The sequence below is a fragment of the Folsomia candida genome, unplaced genomic scaffold, assembly GCF_002217175.1.
Source record: "Folsomia candida strain VU population unplaced genomic scaffold, ASM221717v1 Fcan01_Sc009, whole genome shotgun sequence".
Classification (NCBI taxonomy): domain Eukaryota; kingdom Metazoa; phylum Arthropoda; class Collembola; order Entomobryomorpha; family Isotomidae; genus Folsomia; species Folsomia candida.
Window position 1 is genome coordinate 4,741,642 of NW_019091201.1, and position 22,209 is coordinate 4,763,850.

General features: G+C 36.9%; 2 protein-coding genes across 3 annotated transcripts in view; both read left to right on the forward strand.

Moving 5' to 3' along the window:
• Nucleotides 1-13,851, forward strand: part of LOC110854039 — a 36,574-nt gene extending 22,723 nt beyond the window's left edge. The window contains exons 10-19 of the mRNA XM_022102435.2: nucleotides 30-313; nucleotides 3,228-3,294; nucleotides 3,374-3,503; nucleotides 5,465-5,607; nucleotides 6,113-6,442; nucleotides 7,911-7,952; nucleotides 8,038-8,252; nucleotides 8,773-8,987; nucleotides 10,920-11,360; nucleotides 13,500-13,851. Coding sequence (XP_021958127.2) covers nucleotides 30-313; nucleotides 3,228-3,294; nucleotides 3,374-3,503; nucleotides 5,465-5,607; nucleotides 6,113-6,442; nucleotides 7,911-7,952; nucleotides 8,038-8,252; nucleotides 8,773-8,987; nucleotides 10,920-11,360; nucleotides 13,500-13,711 — 2,079 coding nt within the window. The 3' untranslated portion in view covers nucleotides 13,712-13,851. The remainder of the gene's footprint in view (nucleotides 1-29; nucleotides 314-3,227; nucleotides 3,295-3,373; nucleotides 3,504-5,464; nucleotides 5,608-6,112; nucleotides 6,443-7,910; nucleotides 7,953-8,037; nucleotides 8,253-8,772; nucleotides 8,988-10,919; nucleotides 11,361-13,499) is intronic.
• A 1,231-nt stretch (nucleotides 13,852-15,082) lies between these two features.
• Nucleotides 15,083-20,872, forward strand: LOC118436652. 2 transcript variants are annotated; one of them, XM_035855162.1, is made up of 5 exons: nucleotides 15,083-15,340; nucleotides 16,562-16,837; nucleotides 18,416-18,694; nucleotides 19,192-19,719; nucleotides 20,316-20,872. In XM_035855162.1, the coding sequence occupies exons 1-5, from the start codon at nucleotides 15,278-15,280 to the stop codon at nucleotides 20,745-20,747; spliced, it is 1,578 nt and encodes a 525-aa protein (XP_035711055.1). In that variant the 5' UTR covers nucleotides 15,083-15,277; the 3' UTR covers nucleotides 20,748-20,872. The 2 variants fall into 2 exon arrangements, with proteins under 2 accessions (XP_035711055.1, XP_035711056.1); XM_035855163.1 differs by lacking the exon at nucleotides 16,562-16,837 and adding an exon at nucleotides 17,390-17,665.
• The last annotated feature ends 1,337 nt before the right edge of the window (nucleotides 20,873-22,209 follow it).

Consider the following 22,209-nt stretch of genomic DNA (forward strand, 5'->3'; position numbering starts at 1 on the left):
ATATTTCAAATTTATTTACATTTTTTTAGTGGTGCCGTTCTGGAAAATGTGTCGGAAAATCGACCTACAATCACTACCCGGTCCAAACCGATCACGCCCACGAATCCGGGCGAAATGGCGACTTTATCCAGTCCAACCATCTTCCGGGCAGTGAAACGGCGGCGTATTCCGTGCAAAAAGCGGTCGACGGGGTTTGGGGGCAGTGGTCACTTTTTACCGATTGTTCCTCCGCATGTCTTTACTCGGAGGATGGCAGCTTGACGATGGGGTCGACCGGAGTCAGATTAGCCGCGAGAAGATGTGATAGTCCAAGGTATTATTTTTTTTAGCCCGAGCCAGAGCTTATGCTTCTTTTAATTTTTGGCAAAAATGAGCAAAACTTTGTTCAAATTTTAACTAAATTCAAAAATACCTCGAATTTGTGAATTTATTCAAATTCGTAACATTTTTACCGATGCAGATAAAAAGAATGTTAATAAAAATTTGTGGCAAAAATGAGCAAAATTTGTGGCAAAAATGAGCAAAATTTTTGTCCAAATCATGTCCTTTCTAGCCCGAATCAGGGCTTATGGACCCGTCATGATTCTCTGTATGTCAATAGATCGATTACGATCGTAAAACTTGCTCAATCGATAATGTCAGAAAGAGAAGAATTTTGTAGACTTGCGAAATTTTAAGAAATGTTGATTTTGGTAGATTTGGACGCCACTAGAAATACGGCAGTATTTGCGAATAACAGTTTATTTTATGTAGATTTAAACGATGTTGGGCACAATAACACTTTCTTGCAAAAATGAGAACCGTTTGACCCGATTCTGTACTTAGGTACCCGTCATGATTGTCTGTCTGTCTGTCTATCGATTACGTTCATAACACTTACTTTCCCATCTGCAATGGGTATTTGTAAGAAAGAGAAGCATCTTGTAGACTTGAGGACTTTTTTCAGAAATTTAAATTTTGGTAGATTTGGACGCCATTTGGGATTTGGTAGGATTTGCAAATACCAGTTTAGCATATGTAGATTTTGGATGTGGCGATATTTGGCACAAGGTTAATATAAATTTCTGGGCAAAAATTTTGTGCAAATCGTGTCCTCCGATTCAGTACTTATGTACCTGTCATGGATGTCCGTCAGTCTGTCCATCGAATACGCTTGTAAAATTTGTCTAGTCGATAACGTCTCTTTGTCAGAAAGAGAAGACCTTTTAAAAGAAATTGACTTGCGGAATTTTCAGAAATTCAAATTTTTTGTGAATTTATTACACTTATTAAAATTTGGTAGACTTGGACCCCAATAGGAATATGGTAGGATTTGCAAATGGCAGTTTAGTATATGCAAATTTGTAGGGTTTGGCCATTGGTACTCGAGAAAGTTTGTGGCAAAAATTGAGCAAGAATTTTGTCCAATCAAAATTGTGTCCGAGTCAGGGCTTATGATCCCGTCATGATTGTCTGTCTGTCTATCGATTATTACACTTGTAAAACTTGTGCACAACAACAATGCCAGAAGTTTGTAGATATTTACTTAAGTGGATTAGCTGGATTTTCGGAAATTTAAATTTTTGTAGATTTGGACGCCATTAGGAATATGGTAAGATTTGCAAATATCAGTTTTAACATAGGTATGTAGATCTTTGATGTTGGCCACAATTTCGTGCAAAAATGAGCAAAAATTTTGTCCATTAGTCGTGTCCTTTATTGCTAGATGAAGTACTTATCTTTCATGGTTATCTTTCTGCCTATCGATCGATTACCCTCGTAAAACTTGTCCAATTGAAAATGTCTCTTTGTTATTTAATAAATTTGTATAGGATTTTCAGAAATTTAAATTTTGGTAGATTTGGACGCCATTAGGAATATAGTGTAGGATTCGTAAATGTTAGTTTAGTATATAGATTTGGAAAATTGATGGCAGTAGTGCAAATAATGTTAATACAATAAATTTCTGAGAAAGATTACAAAAAATGTGTCCAAATCGTGTCCTTTTAAATTAGAAAATTCAGAACATGTGCAAACTTATGACATTGAAATTTTTAAATTTTGATAGATTTGGAGTCCAAATTTTGGACGCCACTGGTCAGGATTTCAAAATGGCATATAGATTTTCTACAATTGCTGACAAAAATTGCCAAAATCGAGTCATCTATAACTATAAAATTCAGAAATGTCTCAAATTTAATTGAAATTTTTAAATTTTGGTAGATTTCGACGCCTTTCGGAAGATTTCCAAATGACAGTGTAGTATGTATAGATTTTTTTTTAATTTTTTGCAAAAATGAGAAAAGTTTGTCCAATGTCGTGTCCAGTTAGAAAACTGGAAAATTCAGAAATATCTCGAATTTGTGACTTTATTAAAATTTTGAAAGTTTGGTAGATTTTTACGCCATAAGGAATAAGACAATATTTATAAATGAGAGGTTAGTATATATAGATTGTTTTAAAGTTTGGCAAAAGGGAGGAAAAAAATTGTCCAAAGCGGGTTATTTTTACTTAGAAAATTCAGAAATTTTTCAAACTTGTGAATTTATTGAAATTTGTAGAATTTGGTAGATTTTAAACGCCATTAGGAATACGGTAGATTTCCAAATAGCATGTAGATTAGTATATAGATTTGGAAAAAATTATGGATCAGTGCAAGTAATGTTAATGAAAATTTCAGACAAAAATTAACAAAAATGTGTCCAAATCGTGTCCTTTTAAATTAGAAAATTCAAAAACTTGAAATTTAAAATTTTCGCAAATTTTAACGCCATTAGGAATACGTTTAGATTTCCAAATGGTAGTTTGGTATTGTATATAGATTTTCTACATTTCTGAAAGCAACGAGTAAAAAAATTGGCAAAATCAAGTCCTTTTTAACTACTCGGAAATCTCTCAAATTTAGGAATTTATTGAAATTTTTAAATTTTGCTAGATTTAGATGCCGTTAAGAATACGGTAGGATTTGCAATTTAAGTATATGCAGATCTCAATGATTTGCCCATTCCGTACTAAACATTTTAATAACAATTTCTGGCAAAAATTAGAAAAATTATGGCCAACTCGTGTCTGAGTCAGGGCTAATATACCCGTCCTGGTTGTCTGTCTGTCTATCGTAAAACTTGTCCAATCGATTTGAAATTTTGCAGACACGCAGAACATGCAAAATTAGGAATCAATTTGGACTTTTTCTAAATTTTTTATGAAAAATGCGTAAAAATTACGACACAATTTTAATTTTCTTCCAGACCCGAAAATGGTGGCAGACAATGTTCCGGTCCGGACAGGAGATACAAAACTTGCTCAAATTCAAAAGTAATTAATCTTAATCTCCAAACTGTTTAATTACTCCAATTAAATATTTCTTAATTAACCTATTTACATTGACTTCAAGGTGTCCAAAATCTGCTCTGCCAACGTGGCACGGACAACGATTAGTCAATACGCGAACGACGTGTGTAACCGAGCCGCGACGGCGGACAATGAGTTAACCGGGGCTGGATTTATGATGAGCACGAATGACGGTAAGTACAATTAAAATTCTTCATTATAATCAGTGGCCGCGGAAGCCGTGGGGACATTAACATTATAGGGGAGGGAATGGGATGGGGGAGGGAAGGGGTTTGTATAAGATGGTCAGATGATGGGGACACCGAACAACCGTAGGGACATTGGCACATTTCCGCGGCCACTGCATCATGTTCATACATTTGAATAGCCAGACTTCTCCCAGTGGCCGCGGAAGCCGTGGGGACATCTGGGGACATTAAAATTGTAGGATAGGGGAGGCAGGGGTATATATAAGAAGGGGAGATGATGCGCACATCGAACAACCGTGGGGACACTGTCCCTCTTTCCCCACCCTTCCGCGGCCACTGATACCCACCCATCTTATATAAACCCCTCCCTCCCCCATCCTATAATGTTAATGTCCCCACCGCTTCCGCCGTCACTGATTACATACATACGTTCACAGGCAGAGCATTGACTAGGACATTTCAGTGGCCGCGGAAGCGTTCGTAGGGACAGAGGGACAATGTCCCCACAATTATTCAATGTCCCCATAATCTACGCCCATGTTATTCTGGATAGATTATCCGCATGTTTACGAAAATTATGTGTGGTGACAGAAATTTATTAATTTACGATATTTCTGCGCCGATTTAGAGATTTACATACGTTGCGAATAATTATAATGAGAAAAAGATCCAAAACTGTGTTGTATTGGAGTATGCAAATACGGAGAAAAAGATCTGAAAGTGCTCTGGCTTTCTGCAACGGAAGTGAAAGTTATTTTTCGAAAAGAAAGTTAAGTTTCGAATGACGTGAAAATTTAAAACAAGTTAAATTCAGAAAATTAAATATGCTATGGTTATCTGGGGGTGGTCTGGTGGTTATCTTGGGGTAGAAGTTATACCTGTTCACATTCATTTATTCGATACAAAATGAGTAAATAATTATTCATTAATTATTTAATGAAGGTAAATAATATTTTCAAAGTTTTTACATGAATGCATTTTTCATAAATTTTAAGTGCATAATTGTTCCAATTTTTGAATTTTTAATAGTTTTAAATGAAAAAAAAATATTTGCAACAGGCCTGAATAATACATTTGAGCGTACTCACGTCAACCTTCGCATATCTCGCATATCTCGCAAATTGAGCATAGCAACATAACTTGCGAAGTTTTGCGAGATATGCGAGATTTCGCAAAAAAATTGCTGGAAAATCATGGGATTTTTTTTTCGCAAATTTACCCAGCAATTGAGCATGTCCTTATTTCGCAAAGTAATTCTGCAAGAGAAATTGCAGAAATCCATGGAAACAATACCAAAATAGGTGTTTTTCTGTAGATTTGCGAAATAAGAGAGTTTTGCGAAGTCATATTTTGCGAATCCCCTCACGACACAAATATTTTGATCTTCGCAAGTTTGCTAAATGAGTTGCGATGCGAAATAAGAAGTTGTCGTGAGTACGCCCAGTGGGCGTATAAGTGGCCGAAAATTCCCATTTTTCTCGTGAAGTTTTTCATTTTTTTTTGTTTTTGAGGGAGAAAAATGCGAATTTTCGGCCACTTATACCATCATAACTTTGTTTAAACGAGCATTATAAAAAATCCCGAAATATGTGTTAAATTATTTACCTAAGGCTACATAATTATCAAAGTTTCATCAAAAATCGGAGCGAGACGGCTGGTATCATCGCATAGTCAGTAATACTAGAACGTCTCGAAATCTTTTCATCGTTATAAGTATTCGCGAAATACGTAAATCTCTAAATCGACGCAGAAATCTCGCAAATAAATACATTTTTGTAAGCACACATAATTTACATAAACATGTGGATAATCTATATCCAGAATAACATGGGCGTAGATTATGGGGACATCCAATAACCGTGGGGACATTGTCCCTCTGTCCCTACGAATGCTTCCGCGGCCACTGAAATGTAATTAAATTTACTCAAAAAAATGTACTATTTTAGCCGAGCGAGCGTGTTCCGTGTGGTGCGAAACATTAGACAACGGCGTTCCGCGAAGTAGAGGGTGGAGCTTTCCGGATGGAACTGGGTGCCAACTTATCTCCCAAAGTAAAGCGCAAAGATACTGCGTGGCAGGAAAATGTCAGGTAAATAAAGTGGGGGTTGAAAATTTAAAAATTTTATAAACAGAGGGCGGCTATGTATTTATTGTCAAGTTTTTTATTTGATGATCGACGGTCAAACTTTGTGGGTGTGTTTCCTAAAATCACTAAAATTTCAAAATTTTTATTTTAACATATTTCTAGGTTTTCATACATATCAATATTTCCGAGATTATTTGCAAATTCATAAATTTTTTACATATTATTTTCAACAATTCGTAAATCTATTTTATAAATATTTCAACGACGTGAAACAAAATTTGTTACAAAAAAAATCGACCACAAAATATTCAGCACATTAAATTCAGAAACGTAATTTTTTCTAAAATTTATATATATGTATATTTTTTGTTTTTTCTCGTTTCATAAATATTTTACAAATATTACAAACATATTTCAGCGAATTTTCGTAAATACATATCCGCCCTCCGCTCATAAAATCCAAAATTTTATGAAATCCAAAATTCATTCAAGTTTCCGACATCTTTAGGACTTTGCCTGCAATCCGTACTCCTTTTACGCCCTGTCCGACGAGGAATGTTCCTTCACCGCGTCGAACGAAGTGACCCCGCAGTCCTCCTGGTACACGTCGTCCTCTTTGGATTCCGAATCCGGGGGGAAATTTCCGAGCCTTCGGATCGGAAAAACTGCCGGCTGGACGGACTGGGAGTCGCACAGCGAATGCAAACTTCCCTGCCTAGCACCCGCCAAAGGGTTGGAATTGGTTAAACGAAGATGCTCATCGGGGTCAGATTCTGGGGCCGATTCCTGTACCGGGTTGGCACTTTCGGTCAAACTTTGTAAACCGGATAAGACAACGGTATTTTTAATTTGGATTTAAATTAAATTAAAATTTAGTAATTACATTGATTAAAATTGGGATACGAAGTCAAAAAAACGGCATTTTTAATTAGTATTTAAATTATATCATATTAAACCTAATTAATTGCATTAATTAAAATTGGGATCCGAAGTCAAAAGATCTAAACTCATGCATTAACTAATTTAATTGGCAATTATTTTAGATTTTTTGGATTGAAATTAAATAAATTAAATTAGTTAATTACATTAACTAATATTTTAAAGCAAATTTGATTTTCTAAAAATTTAAATCAACTACAGAGGGTGAATCAAGATACAAAACTCACTTTAGTTTATTTTTCTACAGCTTCATTTTTCGTTTGTGAATTTTGTAAATTGCTTCAATGTGTAGCCCATTAGTTTGTCTAACGAGGTGCAGTCGCTTTTTCCACACTATTATCACCTTTGACACTTTTTTGGAGTGATTTTGTTCCACTCGTTTTGAAAAGTTTTCCAAAACCCACTCAGCGCCCGAGCAGTCCGCTTGAAAATCTCTGCTTAAAGTACCAAAATCAAAAATAATCTATCTGAATAATGTCATGCGACTCGTCAAGAGTAATTTCAGTACAAAATTTATTTCTGGAAATTAAGTTTTCATTCAGTTATCGCGAAGTTGCTTTGAAAAACATGATGTAAGAATGCGTGGGGGCGTACACATGGTCCTCCTCCGCTTTAATCTATTTAGGTCAGAGTGACTGACCCTAAAAACTATTGCCTGACTCATCCCCAACATTTTGGATACTTTTCTGTCATGACGGATTTTCCTTATTGATGAAATTTGCGATATAGTACAACACATCCTCGATCCTAGCTGATCTTGGACACCACTTTGGTGGAGGTGGAACTCCAGCCAATGATCCCTGCTTCTTTATGCTAGTGTCATTTAATACACTGGACTTATGGCTTCAACTGGCATTGAATTCAATTTCGCCAGTTTCTTAACAATTTTTTATGGTACAATTCATCATTGGAAAACTCTTTTACGGCTACCTCGCACTCCGTGGGGGGGAGTGGGGGCATGTTGATGCACAGAACTAAGAGTTATTTTGCAAACTGTTCCCTGACTATCTGGGTACGGTACATACAAATTTCAGTAATCCCAGATGTCTCTAACACTTGTTATCTCAAAAACAAAAGTGAGTTTTGTATCTTGATTCACGCTCTGTAAAATTGAAGTATGAGGTAGCAAGAGATTTAAATCCGTGTATTAATTTAACCTCAAATTAATCCAGATTTGTTGGATTAAAATTAACTAAATTAAATTAATTAATGACACGAATTAATTTAAATTTAATTGAATTTAAATTAATTAATTAAATAATTACACCAATTAATTTAAATTTCATCGAATTTCAATTAATTAAAATTGACGTACGAAGTCGAAAATATCTAAATTTAAGTTCCAATTTAACTATAAATTATTCCAGATTTTACGAAACGGCTGCACCCGGTTACAAACTCCATTCGAGGTAACGAAATTCATTTAATTAATTAATTGAATCAAGCTTAATTAATTAATTACTTCAATTAACTAATTTCATTATAATTATTTAGTACGCGACAAAAGTGTGTTCAAAATATGCCGAAAAGATTCAAGGCTTATCCGGCATAGGGATGCAGCTTTCTCCCACGAAGGACGATAAGGACCGTCCATGTCGCATAGGGTGTCAAGACGTCTCAATTCCCTACAGATTTTACATGGTCAACGGAGAAGACGGCTGGTTTCCGGCGGGGACGGACTGCTCGCGTGGAGAGCCGGATAAGAAAGCGTACGTATGATAAGCAGAGGGCGGATATGTATTTATTTTCAAATTTATCACTTGATGACACGACCGACGGTCCAACTTTGTGGGTGGGTTGACTAACTACTCGCATAGATCCCAAAAATTTCAAAAATTTTTTACATATTTTCACATATTTCCCGATTTTCAGAAATTTTCAGAAATATTTCCGCTATTATTTGAAAACTTCGTAAATCTTTTGCATATATTTTTTGCAAAAATGCATATACATATTTCGTAAATATTTCAACCATGTGGGGCAAATTTTTTTTAACAAAGAAATTGGATCACAAATAATCCAGAGTATTAAATTCATAAGTATTTTTTTCGAAATTTTTTATTTTTTATATTTGTTTGTGGGAATTTTGTAAAAATTTTGCGTTTTTTTCCTACGTATTCCTACATTTCATCGATTTTGGTAAATGCATATCCGCCCTTTGATGAAAACGTGAAACCCTGTAGATAAATATGATACATATTAATATGCAAATTACTAATAATTATGTAGATTCTGTATTACCGGAAAATGCGTCGATTTCGGCACCGATGACACCCCCGTTTACCGCATCACGAATAAATTAATAGGAAAAATAGAAACCTTATTTCAACCCAGGAGCAAAAGACAGACGACGTCCTACAATATCATGGAGCCCTTAAGGGTCCCCTCCACCATGGACGAGTCCAGTTTGAGGGACCTAGTCCATAAATTTTCACAGCAAACGGGTATGTAAAATTTCCATGTTTCTAACTTGCGCCATAGTTAAAGTATGTACAACATTGGCGCAAGTTAGAACTTAACAAATCAATCTTTAAGATTTCCAAACAGTGTCTCGTTTCATGCTAATTTGCTAAATTTTTTGCACTGCAAAGCAAGAAATGCAATAAATTCTAGGTGCAAGAAACTGTTAGAAATATGCGCATATGATACCAAATCGGAAAATGTGGTTGTTCTGATTTAGAAAATTTGATGGATTTGTACGCCGATTTTAGAATTTTTGCAATATCTGAACATTAAAATTAAGACCGGATTGATGGTTGTTCCACAGTCCATTGAAATTCAGGTTTAAAAATATTGCAAAACTCACCCCTAATTAATTTTTGAAATATTAAGTCACATACATAAGGCTGATAAAGAATGTGTGAATTTTCAAGTTGAACATAATTACCCATTTTCCAGTATTGCGGGTTTCCTACATTTCTTCTCTGCACTGAAAAGCAAGAAATCCGAGGTGCCAGAAACTGGGAGAAAATGCAAGAAATAAGTGCCATCTAGCCACGTGTCGTACTAACAATGCGATGGTGTGAAGTGTAACCCTCCGATTTGGCTGAAATTTTAAAATTAGGTGGTCCAAGACAATACAACAAACGTTTCTTCAGGCAGTTTGTGCGATTGTGAGAGTTACTCAAAATATTTGAGGTCAAAGTTCAAAAAACGGCCGACTTTTTTCAGGCGGAGCGAGAAAACTCCACTTCCATTCTCTTTCCCTCGCTTTGATTTTCACTCCGAAAAATAATTCATTTCAACAATTTTAAGTTTAATTTTTTATAGAAAAATATTAATTATTCATTCCACATGTGACCATATGATTATTTTCATAAAAGTCCACAAAACAATACGATAAACTGCACCAGCTGAATTTGATGAATGTGGGATTGCCACAATTCAGTTCGCAACTAATATTTTTTTCTCTAAAACAAACTTCGCTTACATTTTTAAACTCGTGCTTTTCGTCATCACCCCATAATCCGCTCGAGTACCAACAATATCGAATCATTGGAACAAACACAGGAGCATTTAAAATATTAATATATAATTGGATATTAGAATAACCAACGCTTTCGAAATGGAAAGCAAGTTAAGTTTTTCCATGTTTATTTGCCGTTGGCGAATTTATAAATTAACTTTTATGTAAATTTGTACTAGAAATAAGTAAAAATCTCACTTATTTAATTATGAATTAAATTATGTATAATGCGTATTAATTGCTTTTTAAGATGTAATTAATAATGTTTATTTTTATTATTTTGCATCAAAGCTTGTGCTTGTGCATGAAGGCGTATGCGTGAGCGAGACGCCTGAATAAAATCAAAGCGAGGGGAAGAGAATGGAAGTCTCCGCCTGAAAAAAGTCGCCGTTTTTTGAACTTTGACCTCAAATATTTTGAGTAACTCTCACAATCGCACAAACTGCCTGAAGAAACATTAGTTGTATTGGCTTGGACCACCTAATTTAAAAATTTCAGCCAAATCGGAGGGTTACACTTCACACCATCGCATTGTAAGTATTGCATTTCTTGCAGATCAAACTATTTACCTGCAAGAAACCACTTTCTCCCCCTTATTTCGTGCAGGTGGTTACCTTGCAGTATTTAGTTGCATACAAGTTTGCCACATTTCTTGCAGTGGAAAGCAAGCCGTGCAAGAAATGCGAGGTGCACGAAACTGGGAGAAAGTGCAAGAAATATGCGCCATCTAGCCACGCGCAGGATGAAGAATTTATAGCGGCGGGCGTAGTTTCTTGCACCTTGCATTTCTCCCAGGTTAAAATATTTACCAGCAAGAAACCACTTTCTTCCCCTTATTTCTTGTCACTGGTTACTTTTACTTGCACCCGAAACCATGTTTCCAAATTCAATTTATTTATCTTTTTTTCAGGAAACTTTCCCTCCATCACATCCGCAATTCGCCGGTCCAACTCTGTCCCACTCGATTTCACGAGACCCATCCTGACACAAACTTATTCGCGAGATTACTATTCTCCAAAATCTTTTCGAAGTGCGAATCCAATCGCGAATTCATGGTCACGATATGCAAATTCAAGGGCGCCGGACTCGCAGTTTCGGTCGAGATCGGGTCAAAGTGTGGAGCACAAGGGCAGATCGGGTGGTGGTGGCGACGCGGTGGGGATGCGGGGTCGCAGCCTGAATTTGGATCATGTCCAACTCGGCGACAGTTCCGAGGAGGTTTTGAGAGGAAGCAAAACTGGGAAAATTATCGATTTCGACAATAATTTATTAGAGAGTAATATTCCAATCGAAGGGAGTTATTACGAGTGGAGGAAAATCGTGTCGGATTGTTCGGTATCGTGTGGGAATGGTAATTTAAAATAAAAACGAGATATTTAACGCGTATGAAAATCGAAATGTGTATGAAAACTTGGCACATTTTATGCAGAACCAAATTGGCATGTTTTCTGCAGAAGGCTAAAAAACTTGGGAGCAATTTAGTGTATATAAATTTTTGTGCAAAAATGTAAAGGATTTTTCAACAGGGTCCATTTTGCAGAATTTATTTGGCAAGATATTTGACCAATTTTTCTCCAAATTAGTTGGCCCATTGTCCCCCGATAGTTGCCTTTTATTGCAGAAATTGAACAAAGGATTTGACAAAATTTGCATGTCTCGCATAGAATTTGCAACGGGTGACGTCGTTTCGTAAAATATGGAATAATTATGATCTATAAATTGATGTTCCATGTTTGAGCTTCATTCCCAATTTTTCCGCAAAGTAAAATAAAATTTGCGGCTTACTTTTCCTGCAAAATTCTGCACAAAAATTTCCCCTTGATTATTAAGGGATAAGCAATTTTCCTGGGCCCTGCACCACCCATTTTTTTGTTGCCACGAGCAGATTTGTAACCATTTAATTTTAACTCAAAAAGTGCGAACCTGACATAGCCCGAGCCGATCTAGTCATATTTCTCCTAATTTTAAAACCTCACGTCTGTCATATGGTATTTATCAGTAATATTAATTATAAAAAAACCTATAGTGCAGATCATTTAGTTCTAGTTGGGGACAGAGTCCGCTTCTAAATTTTTGAAGTAATTACAAATCTGCCCCCTTTACTACCAGGACCCGTGGGGCTCGCTTCTTTAAAACCTTGAACATCCAAACTTGTATGTCGTACGCAGACGTAATTTTAAAAATGGCTATGATATGAAGGCTAAAATTTTTTTAGCTGAAAATAACAATTTTTAAAACCAGTATATATGGGTCTCCCTGTTAGGTCCCCACGGCAAAAAAATTCTTGAAATTTACCTAATATTTATTATCCTGGTATATCCCTTCAGGATCATGCCTGCCAGTCTTCTACGACCGTTTTAGAAAACCAGTGGGGGTGACCCTACTGGGTGATTCAAATAGTAATTCGGTCATTACAAGCTGTGTCCATAGTCCGTGATTTGTTCATGATTTCGTCATGATTGGATGGTTTCTCGCATCCACACTCCATAATAATTTTCAAAAAATATTTTTATTCCGATTTTATAATTGTTATGGTGATTAACATGCTGAAATCATGAAATCATGAACCTGTGAAAGCATGACCAAATCACGAACAAATTGCGGACTATGGACACAGGTATTGTACACCCTTGTACACGTGCATATGACCAATGTCTCGAATATCGGTCTATCAACTTTTAGAAAGAGGTCACCCTATGGGTCACTCTGCTTACTTTTAATTGCATACTCTTTCATGGGAAAGAGCAACCTCTCTATCAAATTTCAACTCGATATGGCGATTTTATTAAATCGGTATGGGTCACCCCCTCGGGTCCCTCCAGACAAAAAGTTATCCAATCTCAATCATTGTTCTTCTTTTAGGAGCGATTAGTAATCTCTGTGCCAAATTTCAGCTTTCTATGACAATTTTGAAATTTTGGTCAATAATACCCGACCCATCCAGACGACCCACACCGGTCAACCAGTTAACCGATTTGCTCATCTTCGAACTGAACTCATTATTTGCTCCATACTACATGTGTACCAAATTTCAAGTCGATAGGATAAGGTTAACGAGAGTTATCATAAACCCGATATACAGACAGACAGACAGAATGACGGACACGACAGTTCCAAAAGTCCTGGCTCGGGCTAATTTTATCATCACGATAATAAAATAAAATTCAAATATGTTAATATAGTTACCATAATTTGGTATTTTTAGGTTTGAGTACTGCATATTTTGTTAAAACCCACCCCCTTCGGATGGGATTTTCACATCGATGCCAACATGGAGGATTTGTGAAACATATATAAAACTGAAGGTGAAGACTTGTACGATTTTTTAAAACATATTTCACAAATCCTCCATGCTGGCAACATGGTCAAAATTAAGGTCACAGAAACACCTTTGTCCCTTAACAATCTTTTGCACACGTCGATTTTCCTACAGGAATAACAAAATTACCATAATATTCAATTCTAACTAATTATTTTTTCTGCATTAAAGGAATTCAAGAAGTCATAGTGGAATGCGTGTCTGGCGACACTGTGGTTTCCGACAGTTTCTGCAGCGCCCGACCGCGCCCAGGTCGCTCGGGGTACGTCGACTGTCGCAGGACGGCCTGCTCATCGGCGAGAAGGTCGGAAGGAGGTCACATCTGGAACTGGTTGCAGTCCGCCCTCGCAAATAATTCGTCCACTCCCACCCCAAAATCTTAATTAATTAACTACTTAATTGTTTTTCTGAGTAGTGTTAATTTTTCAAAGTTGAAAAAATTGTCTATTTATTCACTCCCTGGTTAAATTAAGAAATTGTATGAAAAATGTGGTAATAAAGTACTAAATAATAGCCCAGTAAATGCTAAAATTACAGTTTCAGGTGCATACAGTCGTTTGCAAAAGTCATTTGCACAGCAAAAAATTGGCAGATTGTGTGGTCCGAAATTGTATCAATTTGCTGATCAAAATATTTAAATCATGTCCGTATTCATTTTCTTCATCATGTCCGGATCAAATAGGATTTGCATATTTATTAATTTGCCCAAGACAAAACATATCCTTTTGCAATGTCGAATTGTATATTTAGAATGGGCGTCACTCAGCATATGCTCTCCGATTTTGACGAAATTAGTGTCAATCGATTGCAAATTTAATTAGTGTGAAATTTGTGAAAGACACGATCTCCCAATGGGTACGGTTGGCAGAGATGTTTGCATCCGAAGAGGAGAAAGCGCGCCTTAAAGTCGACAAACTTTACACTTTCCAAATTTACTGCGCGATTTTTCCTCTTCTGATGCAAATATCTCTGCCAAACGTTCTCCCATTGGGAGATCGGGTCTTTCGCAAATTTCACACTAATAAAATTTGTGATTTATTTGATACTAATTTGCTCAAAATTACGTTGGAATACCTCCATTGTTAGTGGTTTAACCTCCCAAAGTGTACGTACTTCACTACATATACATACAGCGTCAAAAAGTCTCATATGTATATGATTTTTTATTCCACTCATCATCAAATTTTCGACTAATGAGTCTCCAACTTGGGATCATATAAAATTAAATTATTTAGCAATTTTTATTTGCTGGTTCAAATTCTTAAACATTTTCATGCAACAGACGAACCTGCATGCATTTGATCACACCACCACCACCACCGCGTGCATATGCAAATATTTTATTGCATTTTATTATTTCCTCCTTTGCCAACCGGACATCACTTCCATATTCTTCGAGGATCGGATGACATTCATTTGTTAATCTGCACTAGGTGACAAGGTGACCAATTTTCCTGCGAAAATTTTCATTTTTCTTGGTAAAATCTATCTCTTTGCCATCCCACCGCCATGAAATGTCATCCCTTCCGCGGGGGAAAAGATGTCGCCCCCGTTGAATTTTATGAGTTAAATAAGGTGGTTAAATATGTATGAGTAAATAAATTTTAGCGACATTTATGCACATGTCGATTACCCGAAATTCCAGAGAAGTCGCATAGATACGCATAAACAGTATTTCTATCACGCATCTACGCACGTAGTGAATTTATTCCCGGAATATTTCTGATCGTATTTTACTGCCCGGAAAACTTACAGATATCGATCCAATTCAGCTGCCAGTCCGAATCTCGAGATAATTCATATCATTTTTACTAAATTGAACTTTCTCCCGATCATTTTCTTCGCAATAATTTCATACAAATTAATTTCCAGGAGCAAAGTGAAAGTGCCTACTGGTGAAAGTGTTAATATCCAATTATTTTCAATTATCCAAGTATAAATCTCATGCAATGGCAAGCCCTCAAACTAATCAAATCGTGATCCCGGAACATAAAGTCATGTTTAATCATCAGGTTGGTTTAATCCATTAATCTGTAATTCATTTATTTCCCGTGTATTCTTTCCCCGTGCGGTTGGTCGGCAGTCGGTGAGTATTTTAGGTGCCTGTAACCATACCTGTTCACTTTCATTCATTTCATGTGACTAATTATAATGGAGAATTATAGTTAATGAAAATGAATTTCCTGCGATTTGAATGAAAATGAGTGAAAGATTCCGTCATTTCAGATGAATGACTGTGAATGAAAGGATTTCTCACTTATTTCATTTCTCACCTTATGCTTAATACACGGGGCGAAGTGAGAAATGAAGTCAGACGAAGTGAAAAGAAATGAGTGAGTGTGAATGAAAATCTTCACTCAGAAATCGGGATGACTGAACTTTGAATGAAAAAAAGTTTTTTTTTTGAACAGGTATGGGGACCCACGGTTGTTGGTGAAAGAATTGTCCAATTTTATCATAAGCGTATTTGCAGACTCCAACGTTCGTTCGCTGTATCTTTTCCTCGTTAAATTTATTTGCGAAACACAAAAATCTCTTGAAAACGGCACAGAAATCTTGCAAATAAATTAATTGCTAATTAATTAATCTCATAAGGAAAGGATGTTGCATAAACGAATGCATGGATTGGATGTATCCACCCCTACCTGTTAACATTTGTTTATTTAATATAGAATGAATAAATTATTCATTCATTATTCAACAAATTCATGAATGAATAATGAATGAATAATTAATAAATAATAATCTTATTCATTATTCAGTTTCACTCTATGCTTAATACTTGGATGTTGAGAAATCCAACTAATAAGACGAATTTAAGATAGAATGAAGAAAAAATGAATAATAAATGATTTTGAAATTTTGAAGCAATAAATAATCAGTGAATAGTTCTTCCAATTTTTGAATTGAATGAAATCTGAATGAAAAAAGTTTTTTTAACAGGTATGAATCAGGGTGCATAAACTTTTTTGTTGTCCGTGGTTTCTCCTAAGGGGGTGATGCAAGGATGAATTTTTTTCAAAAAAATTAAGAGTTCGGGAATTGCATGCGATTTTGCCATGGAAACCACCAAATTCAAAGCAAAATCAGATGCAATTCCCGAACTTTTAATTTTTTTGAAAAAAATTAATCCTTGCATCACCCCCTTAGGAGAAACCACGGACAACAAAAAAGTTTATGCATCCTGGGTATGAATATAACACTAATTAACTTTTTTCTGCTGAATTTATTAGTTGCTCGGGCATGTACTCTCCTTCCTTAATCTGGACTGTTTAAAAACATGTCGCATGGTTTGTGCCCAGTGGGCGTACGAATCTGGCCGTATGTTTCCCAGGATCGCTATCGATATCCAAACGCGTCATGGGGGTCAAGAAATTGCGGAAATATTCTCATTTTTGGCGACCCATCGAGTTTCCTGCAACTTCATCGTGTCCCCACTACCCACCCCGTGGTACAACTGCCGCCCAGAGGACGACGACGATTATGAAACTCTCCGTGCCGAATACGACGTAGGTTCATAGCATATATAGAGAACTACTTTTACTTACAGAGTAGGTTAGAGGAAAGCCCGGAAAGCCGGACATGGTTTGAGGCATATTGAGACCAGTGCTCGCAACGGGTCCGAATCCCAAGACCCGTTTTTTTTTCAGGGTCCCAGGTCCGGGTCGGGTTTGGATCAAAAATTTAAAAGATCCGGACCCGCCAGGTCCGGGTTACCGATTTTATAACCGGGTCTCGGGCTTCATTTTTCCGGGATTGGGCGGGCCGGTTTTGAAAAGTTCAGACCCGGCTCACCTCTAATGAAGGTGCAGGAAACACGATGGGTCGCCAAAAATGAGAATATTTTGGTAATTTCTTGACCCCCATGACAAGTTTGGATATCGATAGCGATCCTGGGAAACATACGGCCAGATTCGTGGTGACAGGCCACAAACCAGGCGACATGTTTTTAAACAGGCCAAATTACAAGTGAAATTGCACTTGTAACGGGACATCCATGAATATAAAATTTCCGACTTTTTCCAGAATTCAATATAACTTTTTTTCTGCTAATTTATTAGTTGCTGGGACATGTGCTCTCCTTCCTTAATCTGGACTGTTTAAAAACATGTCGCCTGGTTTGTGCCCAGTGGGCGTATGAAGCTGGGCGTATCTTTCCCAGGATCGCTATCGATATCCAAACGCGTCATGGGGATCAAGAAATTGCCGAAATATTCTCATTTTTGGTGACCCATCGTGTTGCCTGTATCTTCATCGTCTCCCCACTACCCACCCCGTGGTACAACTGCCGTCCAGAGGACGAAGACAATTATGAAACTCTCGGTGACGAATACGATGTAGGTTCACAGTCATTCATTTAATGGAGAATGGATGAATTATTAAAAGGAATATACATACAAAATGTGAAGGTAGCACACTTGCTAGCTTAGGAAATCGAAACGAACAAATAATTTTTAAAAAATTCCCGAACCGAACCACGTTCCGGGTTCGGCTAGGGACTTCCGAACCACAAACTAGAAAGTGTTCCGAACCGAATTTAAAAAAATTCCCGAACCGGATCAGCAATTTTTTAAAAATTTCCCGAACCGAACTGAACCAGCAATTTTTTAAATTTCATTTCCGACCCGGAACGAACTAGTCAATTAAGAAAAAATCCCGATCCGAACCAGCAATTTTTAAAAAATTAACGAACTGAACTGGACCGAACCAGCAGTTTAAAAAAATTCCCGAACCGAACCGAACCAGTAATTTTTTTAAATTCCTGAATCGAACCGAACCGAACCAGTAATTTTTTTAAATTCCCGAATCGAACCGAACCGAACCAGCAATTTAAAAAAATTCTGAACCGAACCAGGTTCGGGACTTCCGAACCACAAACTAGCAACTTGGATGGTAGAGAGGGATGGACGGTTACAATTTTGCGTGATAGGTCAAGTTGCACCGCAGGTTAAAAAGTGGGTGTAACGAGTGACAAGGAATTCGTTATAAGTTTAAAATATGTTTGAATTAAAGAATGAATAATGAATGAATGAATGAACAGTCACTGCACAATTTTAAGAATTTGTTGCTAATTTATGACCCTACAGGGGCAGCATAATGACCCCGACTTTGGTCATAGGTTGACCTCAGCGTTGAAAATTACTCCATCCGTTGGGATTTTGGTGACCGAGTTGAGACTGGAAGTAATGCTACGGGATGGAGACGACGCCAAATTCCTGGGCCGTATTTTAAACCAGATGCAAAATCTGAAAAGATTGTGTTTAGACCTCGTGAATTACTCGGACGAAGGAGTCCAGGCTATTGAAAGGGGTGACATTCCTCCAGGAATAACCACGCTCGGACTGAGGGTGAACGGAGTGAAAGATGTAAGTACTAAATATACAGGGTGGTTAAAATGTCACGCTACAATGAAAAATTTCACCTCTAAAGCTAGGTAATCTATCCTGCTTTTCTTCGAGGTAGTCAAATAGCTAGACTCTACACCCACCTAAATAGTATACCTAGTTAGAACAATTAATGTAACCTTTTTTCAAGCTACACCGGGATTTTTTAGCAAGTTAGATCAAAAAATCAGGCCAAAAATTAGGAGTCACATGGCTCTAATCATTCCGTTGAATGGTCCCTTCGAAGAAAAATATTGGGGGTCAAAGTACCCACGAGCTCCTTGATTTTCACCTCGTCGAGGGAAAGGGAGAGAAAGTTACTAAAAAATTTGCCGCCAATATTTTTCTTCAAGGGGGCCATTCAAGCGCCACGTGATTCCTAATTTTTGGCTTGATTTTTTGATATAACTCGTTAGACAATCCCGGTGTAGCTTGAAAAAAGTTTCCATTGTAAGTATTTTTATCCGTGACTTAATTAGGCGGACGGCGTGAAATCCTTACAACAAGCATCGTACACTCACTTAATCGAGTTATTTCCTTCCCTCAAATTTTTGGACTTTGACGGATGGTCTGGACTTTTTAGGATGGGGCAAGACCTCACAAAAGAAATTAAATGTTTAGCAGCTCTTGCCAGGAAGCTATACCCATGCCCGAATTTTCAGGGGATTCGAGACGACTATGTTATCACGGGGGACGCGTGCAACTCAATAACGGCATTCCCGCGACCGTTAAAATTCCTCACGGTCCGAATGTACCAAAAGGATCATCGTACCGTGCACAAAATTGGGGACATGTTACGGTTTCATGCCCCGTCTTTACAAGAGCTGGACCTCCTCTGGCATAATTCAGAGGAACAAACCCTTTTCGAGCAAAAGATCGACTTGCCGAAATATTTTCCGGGATTGAAATCCCTAAAATTAAAATTTGTGACGGGAATTGAGATGGGTAAAATTGAAGGATTTGTGTTGGACATGATGGATCAATTTTCTCTTCGGAAGATATTTTTGGTAAGTTCATAAAATGAAATGAAATTGTGAAATAGCGTAAAAGGGGCCGTCCATAAATTGCGTAACGCAAAAATCGCGATTTTTTAGACCCCCCTCTTCTGTTATGTAATTTATGGACAGCCCCTAACCAAAGTTTTGGAAACGCTAGAACAAATGGGGCGTCCATTAATTATGTAAGTTATAACTAACAATGAGGAGGTGTGAGGTGGTTATCGCCGATATCCACCGGACTAATCACGCTCAAAAATAAGTGGACCCGTATTTTTGCGGTTTCCTGAACGGGCATGTTTACGCCCGTGGCGGAATTTAAAAAAATTTTCAGCCAAAAGTCTGATTTTTAAAACGCTGTAGCTTTTAGAATTTTAACCCGATTTCAAAAGTTAAACCCAATTTTTTCTCAGAATTACTTCCCTGAAATTATTAAAATTCATTTTTAAAAATTTCAAAAGTTTGATACTTTCATGCCATTACTGAATTTTTAAAAGCGTTGAAAACGAGAATTTTTTGAAAATTGAATTTTTATAATTTCACATAATTTATGGACGGCCCATCATAATTAATTTTTACATAATGATAAAAGATTTAAAATATTACAGGAAAATAAGCTTCAAACTTCCATCCCACTCTTAACCCATCTCCAAATACTGGTTAGTTCCTCGGTCCAGAACGATTTTTGGGATTATATTATCCCAGACTGTGACAAAAATGGGAAAATTTTGGAAATCCCACAAATCAAGGGTTTGAGTATCTCTTTAATAACGGGAGATTGTGGGTCCGTCCAAATAACGAGATTCTACAAGATACTTCCCAACCTTACACGGTTCCAGCATGTCTTCAAGGAAGGGGAAAAATTGTACAGGTGTGACCATAGGATTGAGGCAGGACGCGCACTAAACAGCAAGAAGTCGCCGAGTTATGTAAGACTAGATTCTGAGGAGGCCCTGGAGTACGGGGCAGGATATATCGACTGCCTGGTTCGCCCATTCTTGAAAATTTCTTATTCACGTCAACCATGCTTTTGGGATTAAGGTGGCATTGTATACGGGTTTTTAGTTGGAATTGTTGTGTCTCAACCTTCCCTTCTTCCATATATTTAAATGGCGATTTTGAAACCTATTCATCTCCGTGGGGTTTTTACAATATGAAGATTTTAATGCACATAAAAATCGATAATTTTTAGGTTTACAAAGTTAGGAGGTTAGAATTTTGTTTTTTTCTACCAATAGGAAATAAATATGAAATAAATAAAAATAATAAGTATAACTAAATATTTTCGTATTTAAAAAAATCAAAATTCTAGACCCCTGACTTTGCAAACCTAAAATTTATCGATTTTTTTGTGCATTAAAATCTTCATATTGTAAAAACCTACAGTGCAGACTCCATATAGCCCGAGTCAGGGACAGAGTCCCTGACTCCGTGAGTCCTAGCTGTTTCTAAATTTTTCTCCGAATTGACCGACATAATATTACCACTTTGAACTTCCACAGCTATATTTGCTATCAAGAAGTGGTTTTTAGCCTTCGTACCAAATTACAGATGGAAAAAATTAAACTTAAAAAATGGTATGGGTTACCCTCCAGGGTCACTCTGGTTAAAATTCGCTCACTTTTAACTTCATATCCTTTCATGAGAAGCCATTAGGTATGACCTTGCCGGATTTAATGTTTTTAAAGTAATTTCTAAAAATCGGTATGGGTCACCCCATAGGGTCGCTCCTGATAAGAATTTTACCAATTCCACGTCATATTCTTCTATTAAGACCCATTAGCAACCTCTCTACCAAATTTCAGCTTTTTATGACGATTTTGAAAAATCAGTATGGGTCATCCCATAGGGTCCCTCAAGATGAAAATTTTTCAAACTTAAAGTCATTTTTATCTATTAGGAGCCATTAGCAACCTCTGTACCCAATTTTAGCCTTCTACGACAATTTTGAAATTTGGTGCATAATACCCCACCCACTCCGATGACCCCCACCGGTCAACCACTGGACCGATTTCGCCCATCTTCGACCTCGTTTCCTAACTTTGTCCAATATGCATATGGTAAAAATTTCAAGTCAATCGGTTCAGCCGTTTTGGCTCTATCGTGCCGAACAGACGGACGGACGGACGGACGGACGGACGGACGGACGGACATGACGGTTCCATAAGCCCTGACTCGGGCTAAAAACTCAGGGAGATGAATAAGTTTCAAAATCGCCATTTTAATATATTGCAGAAGGGAAATTTGAGACACAACAATTCAAACTCAAACCCCGCATGCTATTGCACGTTAAGGTAACATTTTGTATTTTTAGTGTTTTACAATTAGCGTCATACAATTACAATTATTCAAACAATTTAGTGTCAAGAATAAGTATTGCGCAAAATAAACGGGTAATTTGATGCAAAATTTTCAGTAAAACTAAATTGCAGTCAAATAAAACACATCATTTAATTCATAACAAAAATTATGTTTTCACATTATACAAGTAATACAAATGCT

Excerpts from the sequence above, each read along its gene's own strand:
- LOC118436652 (XM_035855162.1), top strand. The coding sequence starts at position 15,278 with ATGGCAAGCCCTCAAACTAATCAAATCGTGATCCCGGAACATAAAGTC. Across the intron at positions 16,838-18,415 it reads CTCTCCGTGCCGAATACGAC|GGGCAGCATAATGACCCCGA; the intron begins GTAGGTTCATAG and ends ATGACCCTACAG. Across the intron at positions 19,720-20,315 it reads CTCTTCGGAAGATATTTTTG|GAAAATAAGCTTCAAACTTC; the intron begins GTAAGTTCATAA and ends AAAATATTACAG.